This window comes from Coregonus clupeaformis, chromosome 25 (assembly GCF_020615455.1).
Source record: "Coregonus clupeaformis isolate EN_2021a chromosome 25, ASM2061545v1, whole genome shotgun sequence".
Classification (NCBI taxonomy): Eukaryota; Metazoa; Chordata; class Actinopteri; order Salmoniformes; family Salmonidae; genus Coregonus; species Coregonus clupeaformis.
Window position 1 is genome coordinate 26,219,957 of NC_059216.1, and position 23,092 is coordinate 26,243,048.

The 23,092-nt window shown below is 42.9% G+C and overlaps 3 protein-coding genes across 4 annotated transcripts; 1 reads left to right on the forward strand and 2 right to left on the reverse strand.

Annotated features, from left to right (window-relative positions):
• Positions 1-731: 731 nt before the first annotated feature.
• il17a/f1 (interleukin 17a/f1) lies at positions 732-2,097 on the forward strand. Its single transcript, XM_041847987.2, has 3 exons — positions 732-764; positions 1,050-1,285; positions 1,633-2,097. The coding sequence occupies exons 1-3, from the start codon at positions 732-734 to the stop codon at positions 1,871-1,873; spliced, it is 510 nt and encodes a 169-aa protein (XP_041703921.1). The 3' UTR covers positions 1,874-2,097.
• An 87-nt stretch (positions 2,098-2,184) lies between these two features.
• Positions 2,185-9,825, reverse strand: LOC121539466 (stathmin-4). 2 transcript variants are annotated; one of them, XM_041847986.2, is made up of 7 exons: positions 8,383-8,937; positions 6,531-6,591; positions 6,343-6,432; positions 5,920-6,125; positions 5,474-5,665; positions 5,197-5,214; positions 2,185-2,810 (listed from the first exon to the last, which is right to left on the reverse strand). In XM_041847986.2, the coding sequence occupies exons 2-7, from the start codon at positions 6,541-6,543 to the stop codon at positions 2,802-2,804; spliced, it is 528 nt and encodes a 175-aa protein (XP_041703920.1). In that variant the 5' UTR covers positions 6,544-6,591; positions 8,383-8,937; the 3' UTR covers positions 2,185-2,801. The 2 variants fall into 2 exon arrangements, with proteins under 2 accessions (XP_041703920.1, XP_041703919.1); XM_041847985.2 differs by lacking the exon at positions 2,185-2,810 and having other exon boundaries at positions 4,360-5,214; positions 8,383-9,825.
• A 4,537-nt stretch (positions 9,826-14,362) lies between these two features.
• Positions 14,363-21,060, reverse strand: gpn1 (GPN-loop GTPase 1). Its single transcript, XM_041847988.2, has 13 exons — positions 20,850-21,060; positions 20,479-20,572; positions 20,137-20,243; positions 19,964-20,001; positions 19,556-19,634; positions 19,351-19,445; positions 19,151-19,196; positions 18,806-18,952; positions 18,337-18,419; positions 18,212-18,251; positions 18,003-18,093; positions 17,729-17,836; positions 14,363-17,500 (listed from the first exon to the last, which is right to left on the reverse strand). The coding sequence occupies exons 1-13, from the start codon at positions 21,024-21,026 to the stop codon at positions 17,409-17,411; spliced, it is 1,197 nt and encodes a 398-aa protein (XP_041703922.1). The 5' UTR covers positions 21,027-21,060; the 3' UTR covers positions 14,363-17,408.
• Positions 21,061-23,092: the final 2,032 nt, after the last annotated feature.

The window sequence follows — 23,092 nt, forward strand, 5'->3', positions numbered from 1 at the left end:
TGGGATATGTGCATGTCTGACATCAATGTGTGCGCAGTTACAATGATCATTTAATATGGTCAATTAATCATTTTTGTATGTATCATATACATATTGTTGACACGTAGGTTATGGTGTAATGCAATGTTTTGCTTTGTGTGGTAGGTTTTGTGGGGTTTGACACTCTTATGTAGGTGTCATAACCAGTACATAAAATAACGCAATATACAATATGTCACAACAGATCTAAATATCTGTGTCATGACAGTATTATGAACATATTATAACAGCTTATGACAAGTTATGTCAGCTGTTATGACATATTATGACATGGCTACAACAGTGTCATAACGTGTTATGACACTGGGTGTCAAGTAAAGTGTTACAAAGATTTCATATATTTACATTTATATTTTAGTCATTTAGCAGACACTCTTATCCAGAGCGACTTACAGTTAGTATATATGACAGCAGTAACTATGTGCACTACTTTTCACGCTGTGTGGTTAGCTAGTAAGCATTAAACAGAGGATGAAAGGCAATCGCAACACCACAGGAAGTGAAACTTCAGGCGTAGACACACGGCCACTACAGTATAAAACCTACAGCATTACCTCAGACAACCTGAACAGAACCAAAACACAGCAGCAGACAAAGACCAGCAGAACACTGTGAGACAACCAGACAACCAGACCAAGACTACACCACAGCAACGACCTTCCACTGTGGACGACAAGACTAACAAACAAATCATGGGTTCTACTTCAAACGTACACTTTTTGATGGTAAGTGATTACTTTAGTATCTTCAAGATATCAGTTGAGTTTGCCACTGGTGTCTGTATCTGCTGAGCAATCGTTTTAAAGTTCAGTTCTGTCATTTTGATTATCCATTTTACCTTATTGGGTTCATAGTAGAGTAAAGATTATGTTTTATGTTTTGCTGTTGAATTTTTTTGGCTCATAGTGTAAATCAGCAAACATATTTAGCAACAAATTTAGCAAAACGGTCCTATATATGCCTTCTTTCAGAGGTGATACCAGGCCACTAACAGTCCCTCTGTTCCTCAGGTGCTGTGTGTAATGGGGGTGAGGATGATGATGATGGGGGCAGAGGCGGCCCCCCACGCCCATCCAGGGATGTCAGGAAGCCGCACACGGAGCAACCCACGGGTAGACAAGAAGTCTGTAGAGCCTACAGGTCCAGACACAATAACTGTCCCCCTGCACCTGGACCCGAGCTACAGAATTCCTTCCCGTCCCTTCAGACCCATTTGGAACCACTCGATCTCCCCATGGACTTACAAGTGAGGACCTGCAACGAGCTTACACAGACACAATAGAAATACCACAATACACACGGACAAACATTTTTTTGGTATAATTTTTTTTTATATGCCTTTCAAAATAATAATAATAATAATACATTTTATTTGCGTCTTTCAAAATACCTAAGGTCACTTACAGAGTAAGGAATAAAATAAAATAGCAAAATGCTATATGCTTATATGAAATATGCCATTCATACCTTTAGGAAGCTTGCTTAAAAAGAAGTAGGAATTCTCAGCTGTGCTCTGTTGAATACATTGTGATCTCTAATATCGTCCTCTCTCTCTCTCTCTCTCTCTCGCTCTCTCTCTCTCTCTCTCTCCAGCACTACCTATGATGAGTCCCGCTTTCCCCCTTTCATCTCGGAGGTCAGGTGCTCTCTGGAGGGCTGTCTGAACGTCGCGGGTAAGGAGGACAGGAACCTGGAGTCCAAACCCATCTACCACCAGATCCTGGTCCTGAGGAAGGTGATGGGGAGCGGGGACAGATACCACTACCGGCTGGAGTCAAAGATCATCGCGGTGGGCTGCACCTGTGTCAGGCCTAGCATTGAGCACCAACAGTAATGATATCTGTGTGATTTAGGTCCAGCCTGGTGATGCAGCTGGTTGAGCAGTGAGTGTTGGCAATGCCAAGGTGTACGTTCGATCCCCACATGCGTAGAATGTATTGAAAGTATTTGTGTGTTCGTTTTATGGAGCTTTATGTCATTGAAAGATCGATTTGAATAATCAAATATGGATATATTTTCTATTGAGCTTTAAATCACACAATTGATTATGTATTTATTCACTATGTGGTTCTATTTATTTTTGGGTTATTTAATGTATTGGATGATATTTTGGTATTTATTGAATAAAGAAATTCACATGATCAATTAAAAACAGAACTCCTTTAATTATATTTTGGCATCTAAAATAGAGCACAATTTCTGTACAGCAACAAGCAGCCACATCATTCCCTTCAGTAGATTTACAATGATGTTGGCTCCGACAGACTCAAGTTTACAAAGCAAACTCATAATGACATTTGAGTTAAAACCTTGCCTGCAGGTGTGAGCTCAAAGCAAAATGTGCGATATCAAAGTGTTTTTACTGAAGCATACACACTCATGCTCACACTCATCCTTACGGAAACGCTAACACTCACACTCACAGACCCACCGTTGGCACTGTCGGCACGTCAGCAAAGCACAGAGAGAATCCTGAGCAGAACGCTGAGGAAGGTAGCAATGACGTCATCCTTTGTCATATGTTTCAGCTCGATCTTTTAACATCTGTTTTGTTGTACTGGTCAGTTCCTAAAGCAGGGCACACTGACCAATCCGCTTCAGTCGTTGACTTGACCACCTCTCTCATGTGTCATCATTAGAATGTCATAGTCTCAGTCTTTACTCCAAACAACTGAACCCAGAGGGCTACCGTCTGAACAGGCTGGCGACGGCCTTCAAAATGGCTTCCAAAAATAAGTTCAGCTCGTGTTGTGATCAGGCCGTCATGACACCTACAACACAGAGTTCAGAGAGCAGGGGAGTTAGATAAGACACAAGCGCACACACACGTACAAACAACAAGGATCTCTTATAATGACTTTAAACTTTTTATAATTGATATTGAGTGATACATCACATAAACTCAGCAAAAAAAGAAACGTCCTCTCACTGTCAACTGCGTTTATTTTCAGCAAACTTAACATGTGTAAATATTTGTATGAACATAACAAGATTCAACAACTGAGACATAAACTGAACAAGTTCCACAGACGTGTGACTAACAGGAATGGAATAATGTGTCCCTGATCAAAGGGGGGGTCAAAATCAAAAGTAACAGTCAGTATCTGGTGTGGCCACCAGCTGCATTAAGTACTGCAGTGCATCTCCTCCTCATGGACTGCACCAGATGTGCCAGTTCTTGCTGTGAGATGTTACCCCACTCTTCCACCAAGGCACCTGCAAGTTCCCTGACATTTCTAGGGGGAATGGCCCTAGCCCTCACCCTCCAACAGGTCCCAGACGTGCTCAATGGGATTGAGATCCGGGCTCTTCGCTGGCCATGGCAGAACACTGGCATTCCTGTCTTGCAGGAAATCACGCACAGAACGAGCAGTATGGCTGGTGGTATTGTCATGCTGGAGGGTCATGTCAGGATGAGCCTGCGGGAAGGGTACCACATGAGGGAGGAGGATGTCTTCCCTGTAACGCACAGCGTTGAGATTGCCTGCAATGACAACAAGCTCAGTCCGATGATGCTGTGACACACCGCCCCAGACCATGACGGACCCTCCACCTCCTAATCGATCCCGCTCCAGAGTACATGCCTCGGTGTAACGCTCATTCCTTCTACGATAAACGCGAATCCGACCATCACCCCTGGTGAGACAAAACCGCGACTCATCAGTGAAGAGCACTTTTTGCCAGTCCTGTCTAGTCCAGCGACGGTGGGTTTGCACCCATAGGCGACGTTGTTGCCAGTGATGTCTGGTGAGGACCTGCCTTACAACAGGCCTACAAGCCCTCAGTCCAGCTTCTCTCAGCCTATTGCGGACAGTCTGAGCACTGATGGAGGGATTGTGCATTCCTGGTGTAACTCGGGCAGTTGTTGTTGCCATCCTGTACCTGTCCCACAGGTGTGATGCTCGGATGTACCGATCCTGTGCAGGTGTTGTTACACGTAGTCTGCCACTGCGAGGACGATCAGCTGTCCGTCCTGTCTCCCTGTAGCACTGTCTTAGGCGTCTCACAGTACAGACATTGAAATGTATTGCCCTGGCCACATCTGCAGTCCTCATGCCTCCTTGCAGCATGCCTAAGGCACGTTCACGCAGATGAGCAGGGACCCTGGGAATCTTTCTTTTGGTGTTTTTCAGAGTCAGTAGAAAGGCCTCCTTAGTGTCCTAAGTTTTCATAACTGTGACCTTAATTGCCTACCGTCTGTAAGCTGTTAGTGTCTTAACGACCGTTCCACAGGTGCATGTTCATTCATTGTTTATGGTTCATTGAACAAGCATGGGAAACAGTGTTTGAACCCTTTACAATAAAGATCTGTGAAGTTATTTGGATTTCTACAAATTATCTTTGAAAGACAAGGTCCTGAAAAAGGGACGTTTCTTTTTTTGCTGAGTTTACATCTGTAACTAGTACATATAAGTGTAATACAGTCTATTCTCCAAATAATCAAATCTACTATGTCTGAAAACACACAAAATAAACTAGCAGTGCACAATCAACACTACACTACACACCACAGTGAAACACAACAGCCATTTACTACACAATAAAGATGGAGATAATTAACGCTTAAGATCATGGAGCTTTCCTATTTGAAATAGATAAAAATTGCGAAGCCGGTAGCATCAGTAGCCCATTCTATGACTATTTATCTACATAAGCTGACATGCCATTAAGTGGTGAAAAGTGTCATCAATCATGATATGTAGAATGCTTTAAATGTAAGTATATGTGTCAGTGATTTTATTGACCAGAACTTTAAAAAGGTAAGCTATGTTTAGATCTCTTGCAAATAATTATGTGTTCATGGTCTATTATAAATGCCAAGCCTACAGAAGGTGCAATTATCTACTAAATTGTGCATAGTGCTCTTATACTCTGCTACACTCAAGAGCACTACAAAACTACAACTTGATTTTCTGTCTCTCCAGGAAACTGCCTTGTGTGCACTTCTCCTCCTTCAACACCATCATTGTGGATTCTCGTCTGTCAAACAAATCCCATGTCCATTTTAAAAACCTGTCATGCTAGTCTCTTTTTCTTTTGTTTTCCCTTCTCTCCTATTCTCACTCAACAAAACAGAGGCTCCACGCTCTCTCTTTCTTTCTCCCCATCTCTCTCTCTCTACGCGCTCTCCTCCTTGTGCTCTCTGTTTTTCCTCACCTCCACAGCGTGCTTGTCCTGAAAGAGAGAAACACAGACACCACCCTTTAGACTTCCCGTCCATTTCATATCAAGAAAATAATGGTCAAAGGTAATGATATTCTATGGATGATTAGTCTTAACCAACTAGAACTATTCTGACTGAATATGGATGATATTATCCATGACAGATGAAAAACAAACAAAAAACAAAGGAGCTAGAGTCTTCCTGCATTGAGTGAATTGAAATGGAATGGACCCCAACCCTGCCTAGGGTATCAGCTAAGTGTAACTCTACCTTCTCCTGCAGGCGTTCCAGCATGGCAGCCAGGTGTGCCTCCCGTTTCTCCTTGTTGTTCTCCATGCGCAGCTCCAGGCGCTCCTTGGCCAGCCGAATGAAGTTGTTGTGTTCCTCAAGGGCCTTCTGGGCCACCTCACGCTCGTGTTCCCGCTTCTCAGCCAGGTGCTTCAGCAACTCAGCCTCCTGGCACTAGGGTGTGATAGAGAAGGGAAGAGGGAGGGGTGAGTGGATGAACAGAGACCAGAGTCCCTACATCTTCAATGATACAAAGCAGTCCTGCTCAACACTGCCCACCTGACTCTAAGAATTCCATCTCCCCACCAAACTGGAAAAATTCAATTCTGACCAACATTCTGTGAGCATTCCCATCTCCACCATACAAATCTAGAAACAGTAAATATTGGCTTTCTTTCCCTCCTGACCCCTGACCTCTGACCCCTCACCTTTCTCCTCTCCTCGGCGGCGTCCAGCTTTCTCTGGATCTCCTCCAGGGAGGGCTCCCTGCGTGGGGGTGTGGTGGCGAGGGGGTTCGGACCCCCGTCAAACGAGGGGGGCTTCAGGATGACCTCGAAGGCCTGGCCGGACCTCCTCTTGTTCAGCTCAATCACCTCCATATCCCTGATGATGCACAGATTCAGGTCTACCACATCTGCAGAGGGCAGAGATTAAGAAAATTGTGAGATTGTATAAAGGAAGGACCCAAAGGAAATTGAATACCAATGAGGGGGAGGGGTGCCATTTGTGTAGCTGCATCAAAAAACGATAATTACAGTAAGCTGATTTCTGGCTCATTGAATGAAATGGCTTCTATGGTGTGCTGTGGGACTTGCAGGTAGATTGTGGTAAAATTGTGTAAAGCTGTTTGCCTTTCTTAGTGGGCTTTTCTTTGGTTTCAGGTAGGATGCAGGAACAGAAGATGGACACTAGAGGGAGCTCCCGTATCTTGTCTCTGTAGGCTGCAGGGGAGAGAAGACCATCATTAATCTATCTATCCCTCCCTCTCCCTCTCTCCCTCTCTCTCCCTCTCACACACATGCAAACACACACACTGTACCTGCGAGAGTCATTCTGCCTCTTGTTTATCTTCTAAAGACACTGTGGTGAATCAGATAGTCCTAAAAGGGAGACAAAAAAATTTGGTTTAACATCAGACCCTGGGTTCTGCAAACACGTGTTAAATCCCTGTACAGCTACAGAGTTCTATTACCATTACAATAAAACGGACCCATCATGAGTTACTGTAAAGCCTTCATTCAAACCCACTCATAGAGAGCACTTGAGCCCTTACGCTTGTCACGAAAAGAGAGAGGGAGGGGTGAGAAAGAGATAGAGAGGAGGGTGATTGGGTGAGAGTACCATCTGTATTCTGCCGCAGAAGTGACCTAACCATTGTCAAGCCCTCTCTCTCTCTCCTCGTGATAATCAGATTGACAGATCACACATTATCAGAGCATGATGGTACAGTATTGTTATATAATAAAACAAGGCAGGGCCTACCTAGCTTGCTCACATAACATACAGGCCTTATTGTCTACAGCAAAAAGGAGAGAATGATGGATGGAGAGAAAGATAGATACTTCATAATAACATCATAATAATCTTTCCATTTTTGTTAGCTCCTGCTCTTCAAGCAATCACTGCACCACAAAAACAACAAAAGAATCCACCCACAGAGAATCTGAATATTCTCTCTATTTTTTTCTCTCTCTCTTACTTTCTTTGCTTTTCTCTCCTCTCTCTTTCTCTCCATCCACCATCTTTCTCACTGGCCCCTAATCTCACACGCTTACACAAAGCTACCTCGCAACAGTAGCTAGGCCACTAGGCCACACAATACATTCCCCCTACATACTCAAAACCCCTTCAGTCATGACCAGCTGTAGGACTACTCTTCCATATTGAACCTTGCTGTTGTTGAGCCTGCCTACTGTGAGGATTGACTGACATGTAGAAAGAGTTGGCAATATATTCAATCCTTCACCTACTTGAATTCAACATGCTTTTACGACTTACACTGGCTTCCTTTTTCTATGAAGGGTCTTGTTGCTTGTTATTTAGTTTCCTTGATTTTTCTGAGTGAGTATTCATGCAGTGTTGAAAGAACAGGAAGGCAGCACACAGGGAGAGAGTAGGAGGAGTAGGAGTGAACCAAAGGCCCCAACACTATCCTGTACACACACACACACCACGCACGCACGCACGCACACACTTCTACCCACAGTGTAGATGAATACACACATCCTACAGATTTCATGATCACCAATCACAATAAAAAACGAATCCCATAGTTACCACTGAGATCTCTCTCCTAATGTTAGACTCACAATCTCCTCATTGCATAACCAAAGTAATCTCATAGTCGTCTTGTACTGATCATCAACATCAGCTTTTTCACTTTAAACTATTTCTTCAACAAGTAAAGCATTTTGTAATAAATGCATAATAAGCAACGCACACTGTATGAATTGCATAAACTGCATTTCTGTGAACCAAAGCCACTTTACAAAATCATCTAGGGCAGACTGTTTCTTGTTGTTTCACTACATTTCAACCTATTATCTCCATCTGTGGATAATCTGTGCAGCCAGACACTGTGCACATGCACACACTCCTACAGCAGGAACAACTGAGGTGAGGTAAACTCCCTGTGCAACTCGGGTGATGTCATAGTCAATGGTGCACAGAGAATGTCCATCTGCGGCAGAGAGGCATCCCATTCATACACTCTGTTTTCTGTGACTAAAGTATTTTCAAATATGAAATAGAACAATCTTTAGAGAATGCACAACATACACACTTATATTATTAGCAAAATAAACATCTTTGAAATTAATATAATTGGACTATATCCTGGATGCAACATGTCATATTTTGGTTTGTCGTTTCAGTAGTTTAGGTGGACTCACCCAATGCTGGTGGTACTCTCCTTTTCTTCTTTATCTCTCTTTTTTTCTTTCCCTCTTTCTCTGTCGTTCTGCTGCTGTTTGGGCTGCTCTCTCAACAGCATCAGCACCACAACCAGCTATTACTGCATGACATCACCTCCCAGCCATCCCATTGGCCCAGAGGATCCAAGGCCCTTGATTGGCTAGAGAGCTGTTGGAGGGAAGGGGGCGGGGGTAATGTGGAGGAGGAATGAGCTGGGGGTAGGGTTGTGTTCTTTAACCCTTTGCTGAGTGGAGGCAAGCTGCAAGGATGGAGACATCATAAATAGTGAGAGAAACAAGAGAATAGCAATACAGTAATTAAGTGGATAATAGCACAGTCACCATGCACAAAGGATATGGAAGGACAGATGTTTGTCACAGCTGTTCAATGCATTTAAAGGTGGGAAAAGACAGAATCCATTACAGGGCCGGATTACCGAACGGGGGGTGGGGTGGAGTGGCAGATAGCATATGATAGAAACATTTAGAATTGCAGGAAATGTGCTTTAAAACTGCAACATTTCTCTCTGCCTCATGGCAAAATGTGTAGAAAAGCAGGAAATTTGCTTTAAAACTCCAATATTTTCTCTCAGCCTCATGGCGAAATGTGAACAAAAGCATGAGATGACCTATAAAACAGAAACATTTAATCTCTGTCCCATGACAAAAAGTGTAATATTGCAGAAAATTAGCTTTAAAACTGAACATTTGTCTCTCTGCACCATGGCAAAATGTGTTGAAATGTAGTAAGTTCGCTTATTTCCCCAAAACAAAACCCCCGGAGGTCGGTGCCCCAAATGCGGTAGTCCGGCCCTGATCCATGAGTTCATAATTTTTTGATAATTGAACATATGAAAGCACTGGTCATGTCTAGTCATGTCTAGTCATGTTGTATGACACTGAACTGAAGTACTGAAGACAAAAAACATGAATGGAGCACTAACCGTAAGTCGCTCTTTCTGATGAATTTATTCAGCCACTGTGTGACTGTTGTCTTTTTGTTGTCTCTGCCTTATTATATATCACTGTGGCGTGTCAACTAACGGGTTATAGAGCAAACAACGCAATTATCTCAACACAGGTTGTAATATGGCCTTTTTCCTGGCTTGCTTCCACAGTGATTTTACCCACACACTGCTACTGGCCAAAGATTACATTTGTAGTGCTTTGGGAGTCTGATGGAGGTCACTGACTGACACGTTTCAGTGATTTTGCATGAGCGTTGCATAGAGTTTTTCATTTACTAAGCAATACATAGCACTCTGAACAAAATGTTACTTGCAAAATCCGATGTGAATAATGTTGAATGAGGAGCTGGTTGAGACTGGTTTGAGTCCGTCAGGTTTTAACAGTAAATGTCAGATCTATTACTGTCAGAACCGAGGGATCTGTCTCATAATTTTCAGTCCCAGAGCTCTGGATGACTAAACCTCACTCACCTCGCAAGCAGCCCTGTGTGGATCAGCTACTACCCACCCACCCACCCACCCACACGCTCGTGTGCACACACACTGTGTTCGGATCAACTGCCTGCATGCTTGCTGTGTAAGCAGCCTGTCGATGGCTCTTTAAAACGGTTAATCTGTTCTTCTGGTTCTCCTTCAAGTGTCAGTTTGAATGGTATTTCAATAATTGGACCTGAAACGAAGTTGAGATGTAAATGGTATTTTTAAATAGCGATCAATAAATAGTTTGCTTGCATTCAAGTACTTTTATTGGTTCCGTAATATAATGGAAACAATTATTTAACATACAGGGTGTGCAGGTTTTATTCCACCCCAGCACCAACACACCTGCCTCAACTGTCTATCAGATGTGTTAGTAAGTGCTGGGCTTGATCAAAAACCTGCAGACCCTGCAGCACTGTGGGACCAGAACTGTCCAACCCTGTACTGACAGTGTTTAGGCTAGTGTGAGACTCCACAGAGCTAGATCCCCTTAATAGACTACATGTCCCATGATGCTATGCGTGGAAGTGGTATCTGGAACAGAACACTGAGTGCTCTAAGAACATCAGGGAGATAAAGGAGGGGGAATTTGATACAAAATGATGAAAGGAACCTGAGCCATCCACCAATTTACATCAAATAAATGTTCTAGACATACAAAGCTGCATTTTTGTGTGAAGACTCACAAACATTCATATTGATGATCGTGTCCTCAAGGCGAGAAGTCAGGTGCATTCGAATTATGTCATAATACATTAGTGTTGCAAGGCAGGGGGAGGAGTGCAGGGACTGTGGGGTGCAGCGGCTCAGGGAGGCAAATAAAACAAACACATTAACACTACAGCATGCAGTAGAGAGAGGTGGTTTTATTATCTCAAGGTGCATTGTTATTAGACACAGAGGGGGAAGGGGGGAGGGATCGCACCAGCCCAAATGATGTCATGCAGCTGCATGCCAGCAGGAGAGTCGTGTGCATAGAGAGAGAGAGTGAGAGAGAGAGAGAGAGAGAGAGAGAGAGAGAGAGAGAGAGAGAGAGAGAGAGAGAGAGAGAGAGAGAGAGAGAGAGAGAGAGAGAGAGAGAGAGAGAGAGAGGAGAAGGTGGGTGAGAGTGGGTGCTGATGAGAGAAATGTGCCTGTGTGGGCTATGAGCAGAGGAGAAAGGTACAGTACATTTCAAAGGATGCAGAAAGAAAGAAGAGAAGGAAAGAGAGAAGGCAGGAAAAAGAGAGGGTGGAAGGGAGTGGTAGAGGTTATGAGTGGAGGAACAGAGCCACAGCATTGGAGGCATGAAAGAGATTGAGGGAGAGAAGAGAAGCGGGAGGACGTTGCTTGTATAACACTTCTCCATTATAACACTGCATTGGACTGTGCAATCTTACCCCTGCAAAAGCCGCAGAGCAACCCCATACACCTTGAGTCAGTGTAAAACAATGACATAAACATTCCTAAGAGAGGATGGAGAGGGGGGTGGGAGGAGGAGACGAGGAGAGGAGGGTGGACGATGATGTGCTTGCAAGGAAAGCCTCATCACCAGTAACCCTTCAATGATGTCATTTCCAGCCAATCACGGGAGCTCTCTTTCCTCTCTCTGCAGATGCAGTACATGCATCTGTCCCATCGTCCGCACAGATCACATAACTAGACACAACAAACAATAAGAGGACAATGTCAAGAGGAAAGCAAGGCGTTACGTCACTAAAATGTAATAATCCTAAATAACAGACGATGCAACAACAGTCATGTTTGCACGAGGTGGGGTGGGGTGGGGGTGCACATGGTTTTACAGTACATCTATAAGTGTTGTGAGGTGGGACACAGGTTTGCAGTGCTACAATGTGTTTGTTAGGGGTTGGCACATAGTGACATGGGTTTACGGTAAAGATATTAATTTACCTTAGTATGGTGGGACTATCTTGTGATAGACTTAACAATAAAAATGTTAAATTGTGTGTGTGTGCGGGTGGGGGCTTGCAGGTCTGCAGCAAATCTATAGGTGCTGTTTGGGGAGTTGGGGTGGGGGGCTTGTAGGTCTGCAGTGAGCCTCTGTGCAGCGGGATGAGCTCACTGCGTCAGTCCCGTGCAGTTGGCCACTCACCCATACCAAACAGCACCATCCATTATTCATTAGACTCTGTCATTATTCCTGTCATTCCTCTCTCTCGATCATTATACAGCCTGCAGTGATATTAGAATTCAGGGTTTCAATCAATCAATGAAATTACCATTTGAAAGACCTTAGGGCAGGAAGGAGTTGAAGAGAATGGAACACAATGGGACCAAGCAGAATGTATGCCATTGCAAGTAATCCCTAGCATTTATTTTATGTCCATCAGATACAGTAAGAATGACATCATGCTTTATTCCAGAGGGGCAACACACATCCTGAATCCACTTACCCTCCTCACATCAAACCCAGAGGATGACGTCATAAGAACAAGACTCAATATTGTAATAGCGGTATGAGTCATCCTGCTAAGTGCGACTGCTGGACCAAAGTTACCCTAACGATAAATCAGATGAAATCAGTTTCTTATTTAATATTTTCTAATATGACTGCAGGCGCATATAATGATGTCATCTTGAAGACTGCATGTCGTCATTGGACTTGGACACCACAGATCCTCTTCAATGAAAATAAAGCTTTATCAAGGTTAGGTCTTTGTTATGTGACAAATTAAATGTGAAGGTAACTTCAAATGGTGTATCAAGACACAGCTAATGATAGGCAGCAGGTAGCCTAGTGGTTAAGAGCGTTGGGCCAGTAACCGAAAGGTCGCTGGTTTGAATCCCCAAGCAGACTAGGTGAAAAATCTGGCACTTAACCCTGGTTGCTCTGGATAAGTACAGTGGGGGAAAAAAGTATTTAGTCAGCCACCAATTGTGCAAGTTCTCCCACTTAAAAAGATGAGAGAGGCCTGTAATTTTCATCATAGGTACACGGCAACTATGACAGACAAATTGAGGAAAATAAATCCAGAAAATCACATTGTAGGATTTTTAATGAATTTATTTGCAAATTATGGTGGAAAATAAGTATTTGGTCATTAACAAAAGTTTCTCAATACTTTGTTATATACCCTTTGTTGGCAATGACACAGGTCAAACGTTTTCTGTAAGTCTTCACAAGGTTTTCACACACTGTTGCTGGTATTTTGGCCCATTCCTCCATGCAGATCTCCTCTAGAGCAGTGATGTTTTGGGGGCTGTCGCTGAGCAACACGGACTTTCAACTCCCTCCAAAGATTTTCTATGGGGTTGAGATCTGGAGACTGGCTAGGCCACTCCAGGACCTTGAAATGCTTCTTACGAAGCCACTCCTTCGTTGCCCGGGCGGTGTGTTTGGGATCATTGTCATGCTGAAAGACCCAGCCACGTTTCATCTTCAATGCCCTTGCTGATGGAAGGAGGTTTTCACTCAAAATCTCACGATACATGACCCCATTCATTCTTTCTTTACACGGATGAGTCGTCCTGGTCCCTTTGCAGAAAAACAGCCCCAAAGCATGATGTTTCCACCCCCATGATTCAAAGTAGGTATGGTGTTCTTTGGATGCAACTCAGCATTCTTTGTCCTCCAAACACGACGAGTTGAGTTTTTACCAAAAAGTTCTATTTTGGTTTCATCTGACCATATGACCTTCTCCCAATCCTCTTCTGGATCATCCAAATGCACTCTAGCAAACTTCAGACGGGCCTGGACATGTACTGGCTTAAGCAGGGGGACACGTCTGTCACTGCAGGATTTGAGTCCCTGGCGGCGTAGTGTGTTACTGATGGTAGGCTTTGTTACTTTGGTCCCAGCTCTCTGCAGGTCATTCACTAGGTCCCCCCGTGTGGTTCTGGGATTTTTGCTCACCGTTCTTGTGATCATTTTGACCCCACGGGGAGAGATCTTGCGTGGAGCCGCAGATCGAGGGAGATTATCAGTGGTCTTGTATGTCTTCCATTTCCTAATAATTGCTCCCACAGTTGATTTCTTCAAACCAAGCTGCTTACCTATTGCAGATTCAGTCTTCCCAGCCTGGTGCAGGTCTAAAATTTTGTTTCTGGTGTCCTTGACAGCTCTTTGGTCTTGGCCATAGTGGAATTTGGAGTGTGACTGTTTGAGGTTGTGGACAGGTGTCTTTTATACTGATAACAAGTTCAAACAGGTGCCATTAATACAGGTAACGAGTGGAGGACAGAGGAGCCTCTTAAAGAAGAAGTTACAGGTCTGTGAGAGCCAGAAATCTTGCTTGTTTGTAGGTGACCAAATACTTATTTTCCACCATAATTTGCAAATAAATTCATTAAAAATCCTACAATGTGATTTTCTGGATTTTTTTCTCTCTCAATTTGTCTGTCATAGTTGACGTGTACCTATGATGAAAATTACAGGCCTCTCTCATCTTTTTAAGTGGGAGAACTTGCACAATTGGTGGCTGACTAAATACTTTTTTCCCCCACTGTATGTCTACTGAAATATGATATTGCATGAAAACGATGTCAGCCATGATTTGCACAGACAAAAGTGTATGACATTTGACTTTATTCACTACTCCCCAAAAATAGTTCTCAACTGTAGTTATAACATCCTCCTCATACTTGTGTTCAATTTTGACACATTATTCTGCTTTTTCTTGTAGACATGTAATTACTAGTAGGCGTTTTGACACTTTCCCATTGAGCTGTGAATTCCTCTCCCGCTCTCTAGATCCTATTTTTTGTTCTCTGTGTGTCTGGCGACATTTGTTGCCCACGGGCTGAGAGGAGGGGAGCAGAGGGTGTGTGAATGTTCTTGTAAATGCCATCGCGGAAGTGAGTCACCATCACTGGAAGAACACAGCAACACAGGAGGCGTCTGGCTGCTGCCATTGTTTGTGTTGCCGTGACATCTCTTCACGGTTTGTGCTTATGTGAATCTGTGTGGTAAGACTCACTCATCTTGAACAAATGGAGGGACACTTTACCATTAAGACTGAGATCTGTGATAAAATACACCCCTGTATCTGTTGGGCTTGCTGTGCTGCTGCAACCATGACTCAGCAGGCATGACTCATGCATTTGCATTACACATATAGCATTACACATATAGCAGGAACCTACAATAAGCAGCCACAGCAGCAGCTATCAGAGCAGATGAAAACTGCATCTACCGTACAGATCTGAAAACATTGAAAGGTTAGGGACGAATGTAGGGTTAGTGATATGGGACCAGAGGACTCACCGATGCAAAGCATTGAAGGGGAAGTTCCCCCATTTTTACATGTGGCCTTATTTTCACTCTTTCTGTGCTTGTAGTTGATCCCCCAAACTATTTTTGGATATTTTGTTTTGTGAAGAGAAAATTGGTTGTCACATTTTGCGGAGTCATCGCTTGGCATTGACTACAATGCATTATGAAAATGTGTCTAAAGCATGTTATAAAATGCTCCAAAACAATTCATATTAAATCAGAATCTCATTCTGGATATTGTCTCAGCATTTATTTATTTTTATCGCTGTGCCATAAATCCGTGTTTGAATGATGTAGTTTAAAACAACAAAAATATGCAAATATGGATTTATGGGAGAGTGGAACATAAATAAATAAAAACATTATCCACAATGACATTCTGATGTAATAACATATGGTTTGGAGTGTTTCAGCGTTTTATATGACATGCCTAGACATTATCATAATGCATTGTAGTCTATGGCAAGTGACGACAAAATACACAAAAAAAAAACATTTGGGATATCAACTTCAGGCACTGAAAGAGTGAAAATAAGGCCACGTAAAAATGGGTGAATTTCCCCTTTAACAAATGTGATTTCATCTGTAAGCTCATATACTGTCATTCTGTAGGCGAATGATGCCATACCCATCTGTAGAAAGGTAAAAGAAAACTGTATTTTCAGTCTTCACAGTATACCATGTTGCTGTATTTGTGTATGTGGGATAGCCAGTTTGATTCTTAGGCCAGATGGAGAGTAGGCGTAGAATCCAGAATATTCCGGCTATCCACCCCATAGTTTCATTCACATATGGCAGTGTGCATCTCATGCAGCCACACACGACTAGGCTGAACACATTCATAACAAATGTATGTAGCTTTTAGAGGATCCAAACAGGACTTTCACAAACATGAGCATATTTGCACTAAAATAGAAAACAAAACTATTTGTTACATTGTGATATAAAAATATACACTTCCAGAACTCTTGTGACTGATGAAAAGCATTCCCCAGGTAGGAATGACATACAGAGATGTGTGTTCTTCCACTGAAGAAAAAGCTTCATAGAATGAACTTACAAACAATATGCAATAAAACAACTTAAAAGGGGAAAAGAATATAGGATACAAGCACGTTATTCCATCAGTCATTATCTCAATAACCCTCCCTTATAAGCAAAATGAGTCTAGGGATAGCAGGTAGGGATAGAAGTCCCAGTAGCCAACACACCTAGGTGCATCTTCATAATCTAAAGTGGCAAACTTCCATCCTCTCTATCATTGTTGCTGACTGGAGTGAGCTGGTAGGACTATACTGTCTCACACCTTACCTGAGTGGCTACAGTAGATCAGTGCAGATGAAGGAGAGGGAACTAGGGGTGTGAACATTTAAACAAAATTGGGATCATTAACTGGGAAAAAGTTTTTTTGCCCACAAACTTTAAATCATAGTAGTAGTTGTGATAACTGCACTAACAGGTCACCGATCATCATCATAAAAGGAATAATTAAAATTAAACAAATACCTAACACAACAATGCTGTAACGTTAGTAGGATAGGCATCTTTCAAATGATTAGCCATAGATATAAAGCGCTCCGCACATCACTGTCATTAACAGTTGGAAAAATGGCAGAGTGAGACAGGGTGGGACAACAGTAAGGTGATTAGGGATGTACATCTCTCCTTACAAGCACGATTCGATACGCATCTAGATACATGGGCTACGATACAATACAGGAAGAATACTTTTAGTATCAAACAATTCGGTGCGATTTGATTAGCAGAACGAATTTGATTCGATGCACTAATAATTGTTGCATCAACACATTCATTTGCAATTTTGTCCCCTCACCCATGTCATATGCAGTTACAGGCATAAAATTTGATAGGCTGAAGAGGACGCACCAATTCAGTCACAACAGATGAAGTGTTTTCGAAATAAGGCAGAAAAAATCTGAGTAAAAGACGTTAGTGAACTGGAGATTCGTTTGAAAACGTTTTTCTTACCGATACATTTCATTTGGATCGGTTTGGACTCCCGCGGATCGATGAACTCCATTTGAATCGGGGACCGATGCGTATCGTTGAATTGTTCCATCCCTATAGGTGAGCACCGTCTGGTTGCCATGACCGCGATAGATGGAACTACATTGCCCCCTAGCGTTCATCCGCAGGACCATATCTGCATTGTGAATTCACATGTAATTAATACGATTTTTGTTATAGTTTATTTATATTTTTACACATGTCACATCCCTAGAGGGAACCACATTGGACTAATGAGATACAGCCCTTCCCATTTGCTTCATGCGTCCTTCGCTCGCTCTTCCTGGGGGGGGGGGGTCAGGATCCTCCGGTCATCATTGAGACTTCCTATTTCGTACCTGCATCACTTCTTTCCTCTCCTTCAGGAAGTTCCCGAAGGCCGTGCCCTCCTTGCTCTCCTCAGTCACTGAAAGGGATGATAGGTTGTGTCAACAGGGGAACTTATATTGCCTGTATTTTTGTGCGTGTTATCATATTTTTGTAACATATCTTCACTTTCCACATAAGAATCATTGACAAATCATGATTAAGCTTGTTGTTAGGAATGCAAGGTGATTTGATATTATGGGTTAAGGCAATGATAGGACCTTGAGGCCACTCAAACTCTTAATTATTTTTTTAAAACTCTCCTCACCGTTGTGATCGATGTCATCCGTGTCACTGTCCTCCCCCTCTTCCTCCTCCTCATCAGGGTTACCGCGGTTGAAGATGAGATCACTTCGGCCAGCCACATCAGCTTCCTCTGGAGGACAGGAAGTGACATAATTGTATTATTTATTTCACAGAACACCTGTCTCATGTACCCGATCCAAGCATATTATACACAATATGGCGATCTCTTAGACTCACATACACACACACAATCAAGCACGTAATGGCACACAGGCACACAGACAATGGACACACACCTGTCCGTGAGGTCATCTCCATGGCAACAGCCCCCATGTCCTTCCGTAAATGCTCCATCTGTTCCTGCTGCTTCCTGCTCTGAGCATCGGCCTGGAGGGCATACCAGGACCGTCAGAGAAAGACCGACAGATGTCCCACGCACAGGCAAACATACAGTTGTTGTTCTCAGTATAGTGCACAGACGTAGCATTGGTATTGAAACACTCACCAGTTCTTTATGAAGTCTTTCATATTCAGGACGATAATCCCTGAATAACACAAAACAATTCATTTTACACACAAATATTACAGACAATGGTGTTTGTGTGTTTGCAGAGCAGCCCCCTCACTCACGTCTCGTACTCCTTTGCGGCCTCTGCCACCTGAACAAAGAACTCTTCCAATCCGCTGCCTGTGACTGCAGACACACCCACAACCTGCAAATGAAACACAGACGTGACCAATCAGAGAGGGAACACTCGATAAACCCTCTCTGAATTTTTTTATTTTGTCATTTAGCAGACGCTCTTATCCAGATTACAGTTAGTGAGTGCATACATTTTTCATACTGGCCCCCCGTGGGAAACGAACCCACAACCCTGGCGTTGCAAGCGCCATGCTCTACCAACTGAGCTACAGGGGACCCCCTGTATATGCACAGAAACACTTCCCCATAGGTTGATGTAAAAGTCAAACACAAAGCTCATGGAACGTTGTCTCACGTACACACACAGATCACAGAAAGCTCACACACAAATAACACTACATACAGTTCTCAGTATTGTGCACTGAAGTAGCATACGGTATTGAAACACACACAAACCCGTAAGTTGGTGTAGAACTCGTCCAGCACCAGGCTCATGGAGCGCGTCAGGTTGCTGACGTAGGACGTCTCCTGGTTCAGAGCGTCCTGGAACACCTCAAAGTCCTGCATCCACTCCACCGCAAAGCTGTGGTCGATTATGTCTGTCTGAAACCACAGACATGTACAGCAATGTACTGAAATCTGTGGTTTGTTATCTCTGTATTATTATCTAAATGAAAAACACATATTTCCTTTGATCATATCAACACTTGAGTGCAGATCTATTGCTTTTCCCCCCTCATTCAGTAATTCACTGTTACCAAGTTAGAGTGGTTTAATTAAAGTGTTCCAATCATTTCATACCTTATTCATGATGACAATGAAGGGCAGCTTGGTTTTGTACAGGATGCTAGGGGGCGGAAAGCACAGTCACAGAGTGAACAAGCAAATCACCACACTGCACTAGATCTTTATTGCCTATATGTAAAATATTCAATTTGTTCGAACCAATCTGTGGTTTTATTTGACCATGGGAAAGTATTTAATGCTCCCCTGTGTCAGACCTGCAGGCGTAGAGCATGTTGGACATGAAGGTGACTGGGTTGACGCTGCGAGACGTGTCCATCACGTAGACCACCACACAGGGGAAGGAAGAGGCCTGGAAACCCATTCACACAGACACCAAACTGATCACAACACCGATAACAATTTGGTTGTATCTAGTCATATAATTTGGCCTACATGTTGTAACACATTACTACTACACACCAGTGTTTCAGTGATGATGGTTCCGGACGCTGACCAGGTGAACACTTCTATCTGTCCAGGAGTGTCAATCAACACATATCTGTAGACATAGGTCAAAGGTTAGGGCGGCAGGTAGCTTAGTGGTTACGAGCGTAGTGCCAGTAACCGAAAGGTCGCTGGTTCTAATCCCCAAGCCGACTAGGTGAAAAATCTGTCGATGTGCCCTTGAGCAAGGCACTTAACCCTAATTGCTCCTGTAAGTCGCTCTGGATAAGAGCGTCTGCTAAACGACTAAAACAAAACAAAACAGGTAGGTACACACCAGAAGAGGGGATGGCAAAACAACAGTACAATGCTGTACCTAACTATGCTTCTTCTATGCTTACCAGGAGAACATCTACTAACTTTCTGAGAATAAAATATACTTACTGGTGATTGTACTGTTTCTTCTCAATGAATTTCATGACCTGAGGAGGCAAAACGGGAGATTTTGATTCATAATGCCCAAATTGTGCGAGTAATAATAATGGTGACAACTATTGGACAGTTGAGGTGTCAAACAAATACACGTCCTGTTACAACAGAAAAAGAGTTGGGCCTACCTGATCAAACCTCGTAGCAAAGAGATTCAAAGAGGTGACGATTCCTCCATTGGGACCTAGGCCATATTGCTTCATCACTTCTTTGTAATTCACTGTGTCACGGATATCTACAAGGGGACAATAAGCAGCGTTCTGTTACTTATTACCATGGTAGCTAGCTAGCTAATAAAATAATGTCGTGGGATATCAACATAATTACAATTCTTAGATTATATCAATAGAACATCAAGGAAAAATAATTTTCTGAACATTGAACAAATGAACGATTAGCTAGAATTATTACAGTATCAACATGATCCAGACACATTAACGTTATGCATGGTGGTCTGGATGATTTCTTACCAATGTTGGCTGGGAAAGGGACTTCGTGCACAGCAGGGTCTAGGTTGATGACATATGGAGGAGACTTCTTGGTGTGAAGATGAGCATTGAGTCGCTGAGAAGAAACAACAACGTCGTCAGATCTAGCTAGGTAACGTTAGCATAGGTAGCTAGCTAAGTTAGAACCCAGATGGCCGTGACTTAGCTAATATATACAGATTCCAAACTGCTTGACTAAAAAGTAAAGAAAAAACTGCTGAATTCCAGAATACAATTGTGCTTAGTTTGGTTGAGCTTGCTTTGTCTCATACACAGTACTGGTAACGTTAGCTAGCTAGCTAACTTACCTAGCTACTGTAGTGATAACCGTTAGTTAGCTAGTTTTGGCTTACCTGCACAAAAGTTGTTTTTCCAGACCCTGCCATGCCAAGCACTATGAGACAAACGGGTTTCTTCTGCAAAGCATTTCCCGAAGTAGTCTCTTGTGCTGGGTCGCTATTGTCGCCTCCTCCATCGTCGCAATCACTCCTTTCTCCTTCTGGACAAGCGCTCCCAGACGCAGTAGCCATGCTGGTTGTTGGTAGGGACTGTTGCTGTAAAGTGGTGGAGTCTGTCGCAAAGGGCCAGCGTTTCTTCTTATTCTTTGATGAGGTTTAACGGCGGTTGGCATCCAATACATGCTGCATTACCCCACCTACTAGACTGGAGTATAACTCTTATACTTTGCTTTAAAAAATAAATAAAAATACCCTACCATCTAACACTACACTCACAAAAAAAATAATAACTACCATACTCCACTATTTAAATCTATTTATTCCTTCTTCAGGCCAACAGCCTGAAAGGATGGGGCACCACCACTTAACACACCCTGTAACTCTTCTGATGTCAAGTCTCGCACACCCAAATACCTTTCTGCAGCTGCCACCACAACCTCTATTTTCTGCGACTTACGTTCCATCCCTCTAGTACAGTTGATAACCATTGCTATAAATGCCAAAAATCCAATCTTACTGAAACATACAGTGCTATGAAAAAGTATTTGCCCCCTTTCTAATTTCCTCTACTTTTGCATATTTGTGATACTGAATGTTATCAGATCTTCAACCAAAACCTAATATTAGATAAAGGGAACATAAGTGAACAAATAACACAACAATTACATATTTATTTCATTTATTTAATAAACAAAGTTATGCAACACCCAATTCCCCTGTGTGAAAAAGTAATTGCCCCTTTATACTCAATAACTGGTTGTGCCACCTTTAGCTGAAATGACTCCAACCAAATGCTTCCTGTAGTTGTTGATCAGTCTCTCACGTCGCTGTGGAGGAATTTTGGCCCACTCTTCCATGCAGAACTGCTTTAACTCAGTGACGTGGGGGTTTTCAAGCATGAAATGCTTGTTTCAAGTCCTGCCACAACATCTCAATTGGGATTAAGTTCTCGACTTTGACTAGGCCATTCCAAAACTTCCAATTTGTTGCTTTTTAGCAATTTTCATGTAGACGTGATTGTGTGTTTTGGATCATTGTCTTGCTGCATGACCCAGCTGCGCTTCAGCTTCAGCTCAAAGACGGATGGTCTGACATTCTCCTGTAGAATTCTCTGATACAGAGCAGAATTCATGGTTCCTTCTAAAAAGGCAAGTCGTCCAGGTCCTGAGGCAGCAAAGCATCCCCAAACCATCACACCACCACCACCATGCTTGACCTTTGGTATGATGTTCTTACTGTGGAATGCAGTGTTTGGTTTTTGCTTCCTGACTGATGTCTTGAGATGTTGCTTCAATATATCCACATAATTTTCCTTCCTCATGATGCCATCTATTTTGTGAAGTGCACCAGTCCCTCCTGCAGCAAAGCAACCCCACAGCATGATGCTGCCACCCCCGTGCTTCACGGTTGGGATGGTGTTCTTCGGCTTGCAAGCTTTCCCCTTTTTCCTCCAAACATAACGATGGCCATTATGGCCAAATAATTATATTTTTGTTTCATCAGACCAGAGGACATTTCTCCAAAAAGTACGATATTTGTCCCCATGTGCAGTTGCAACCGTAGTCTGGCTTTTTTATGGTGGTTTTGGAGCAGTGGCTTCTTCCTTGCTAAGCGGCCTTTCAGGTTATGTCAATATAGAACTCGTTTTACTGTGGATATAGGTACTTTTGTATCTGTTTCCTTCAGCATCCTCACAAGGTCCTTTGCTGTTATTCTGGGATTGATTTGCACTTTTCGCACCAAAGTACGTTAATCTCTAGGAGACAGAACGCGTCTCCTTCCTGAGCGGTATGACGGCTGCGTGGTCCCATGGTGTTTATACTTGCGTACTATTGTTTGTACAGATGAACGTGGTACCTTCAGGCATTTGGAAATTGCTCCCAAGGATGAACCAGACTTATCGAGGTCTACCATTTATTTTCTGAGGTCTTGGCTGATTTCTTTTGATTTTCCCATGATGTCAAGCAACGAGGCACTGAGTTTGAAGGTAGGCCTTGAAATACATCCACAGGTACACCTCCAATTGACTCAAATGATGTCAATTAGCCTATCAGAAGCTTATAAAGCCATTACATTGTTTTCTGGAATGTTCCAAGCTGTTTAAAGGCACAGTCAACTTAGTGTATGTAAACTTCTGA

Excerpts from the sequence above, each read along its gene's own strand:
- il17a/f1 (XM_041847987.2), top strand. The coding sequence starts at position 732 with ATGGGTTCTACTTCAAACGTACACTTTTTGATG. Across the intron at positions 765-1,049 it reads CAAACGTACACTTTTTGATG|GTGCTGTGTGTAATGGGGGT; the intron begins GTAAGTGATTAC and ends TCTGTTCCTCAG. Across the intron at positions 1,286-1,632 it reads ATCTCCCCATGGACTTACAA|CACTACCTATGATGAGTCCC; the intron begins GTGAGGACCTGC and ends CTCTCTCTCCAG.
- LOC121539466 (XM_041847985.2), bottom strand. Across the intron at positions 5,666-5,919 it reads CCGCCGAGGAGAGGAGAAAG|TGCCAGGAGGCTGAGTTGCT; the intron begins GTGAGGGGTCAG and ends ATCACACCCTAG. Across the intron at positions 5,215-5,473 it reads TGGAACGCCTGCAGGAGAAG|GACAAGCACGCTGTGGAGGT; the intron begins GTAGAGTTACAC and ends TCTCTCTTTCAG.
- gpn1 (XM_041847988.2), bottom strand. The coding sequence starts at position 21,026 with ATGGCTACTGCGTCTGGGAGCGCTTGTCCAGAAGGAGAAAGGAGTGAT. Across the intron at positions 19,635-19,963 it reads AAGAAACAGTACAATCACCA|ATATGTGTTGATTGACACTC; the intron begins GTAAGTATATTT and ends CTATGTCTACAG. Across the intron at positions 19,446-19,555 it reads CCATCATCACTGAAACACTG|GCCTCTTCCTTCCCCTGTGT; the intron begins GTGTGTAGTAGT and ends ATGGGTTTCCAG.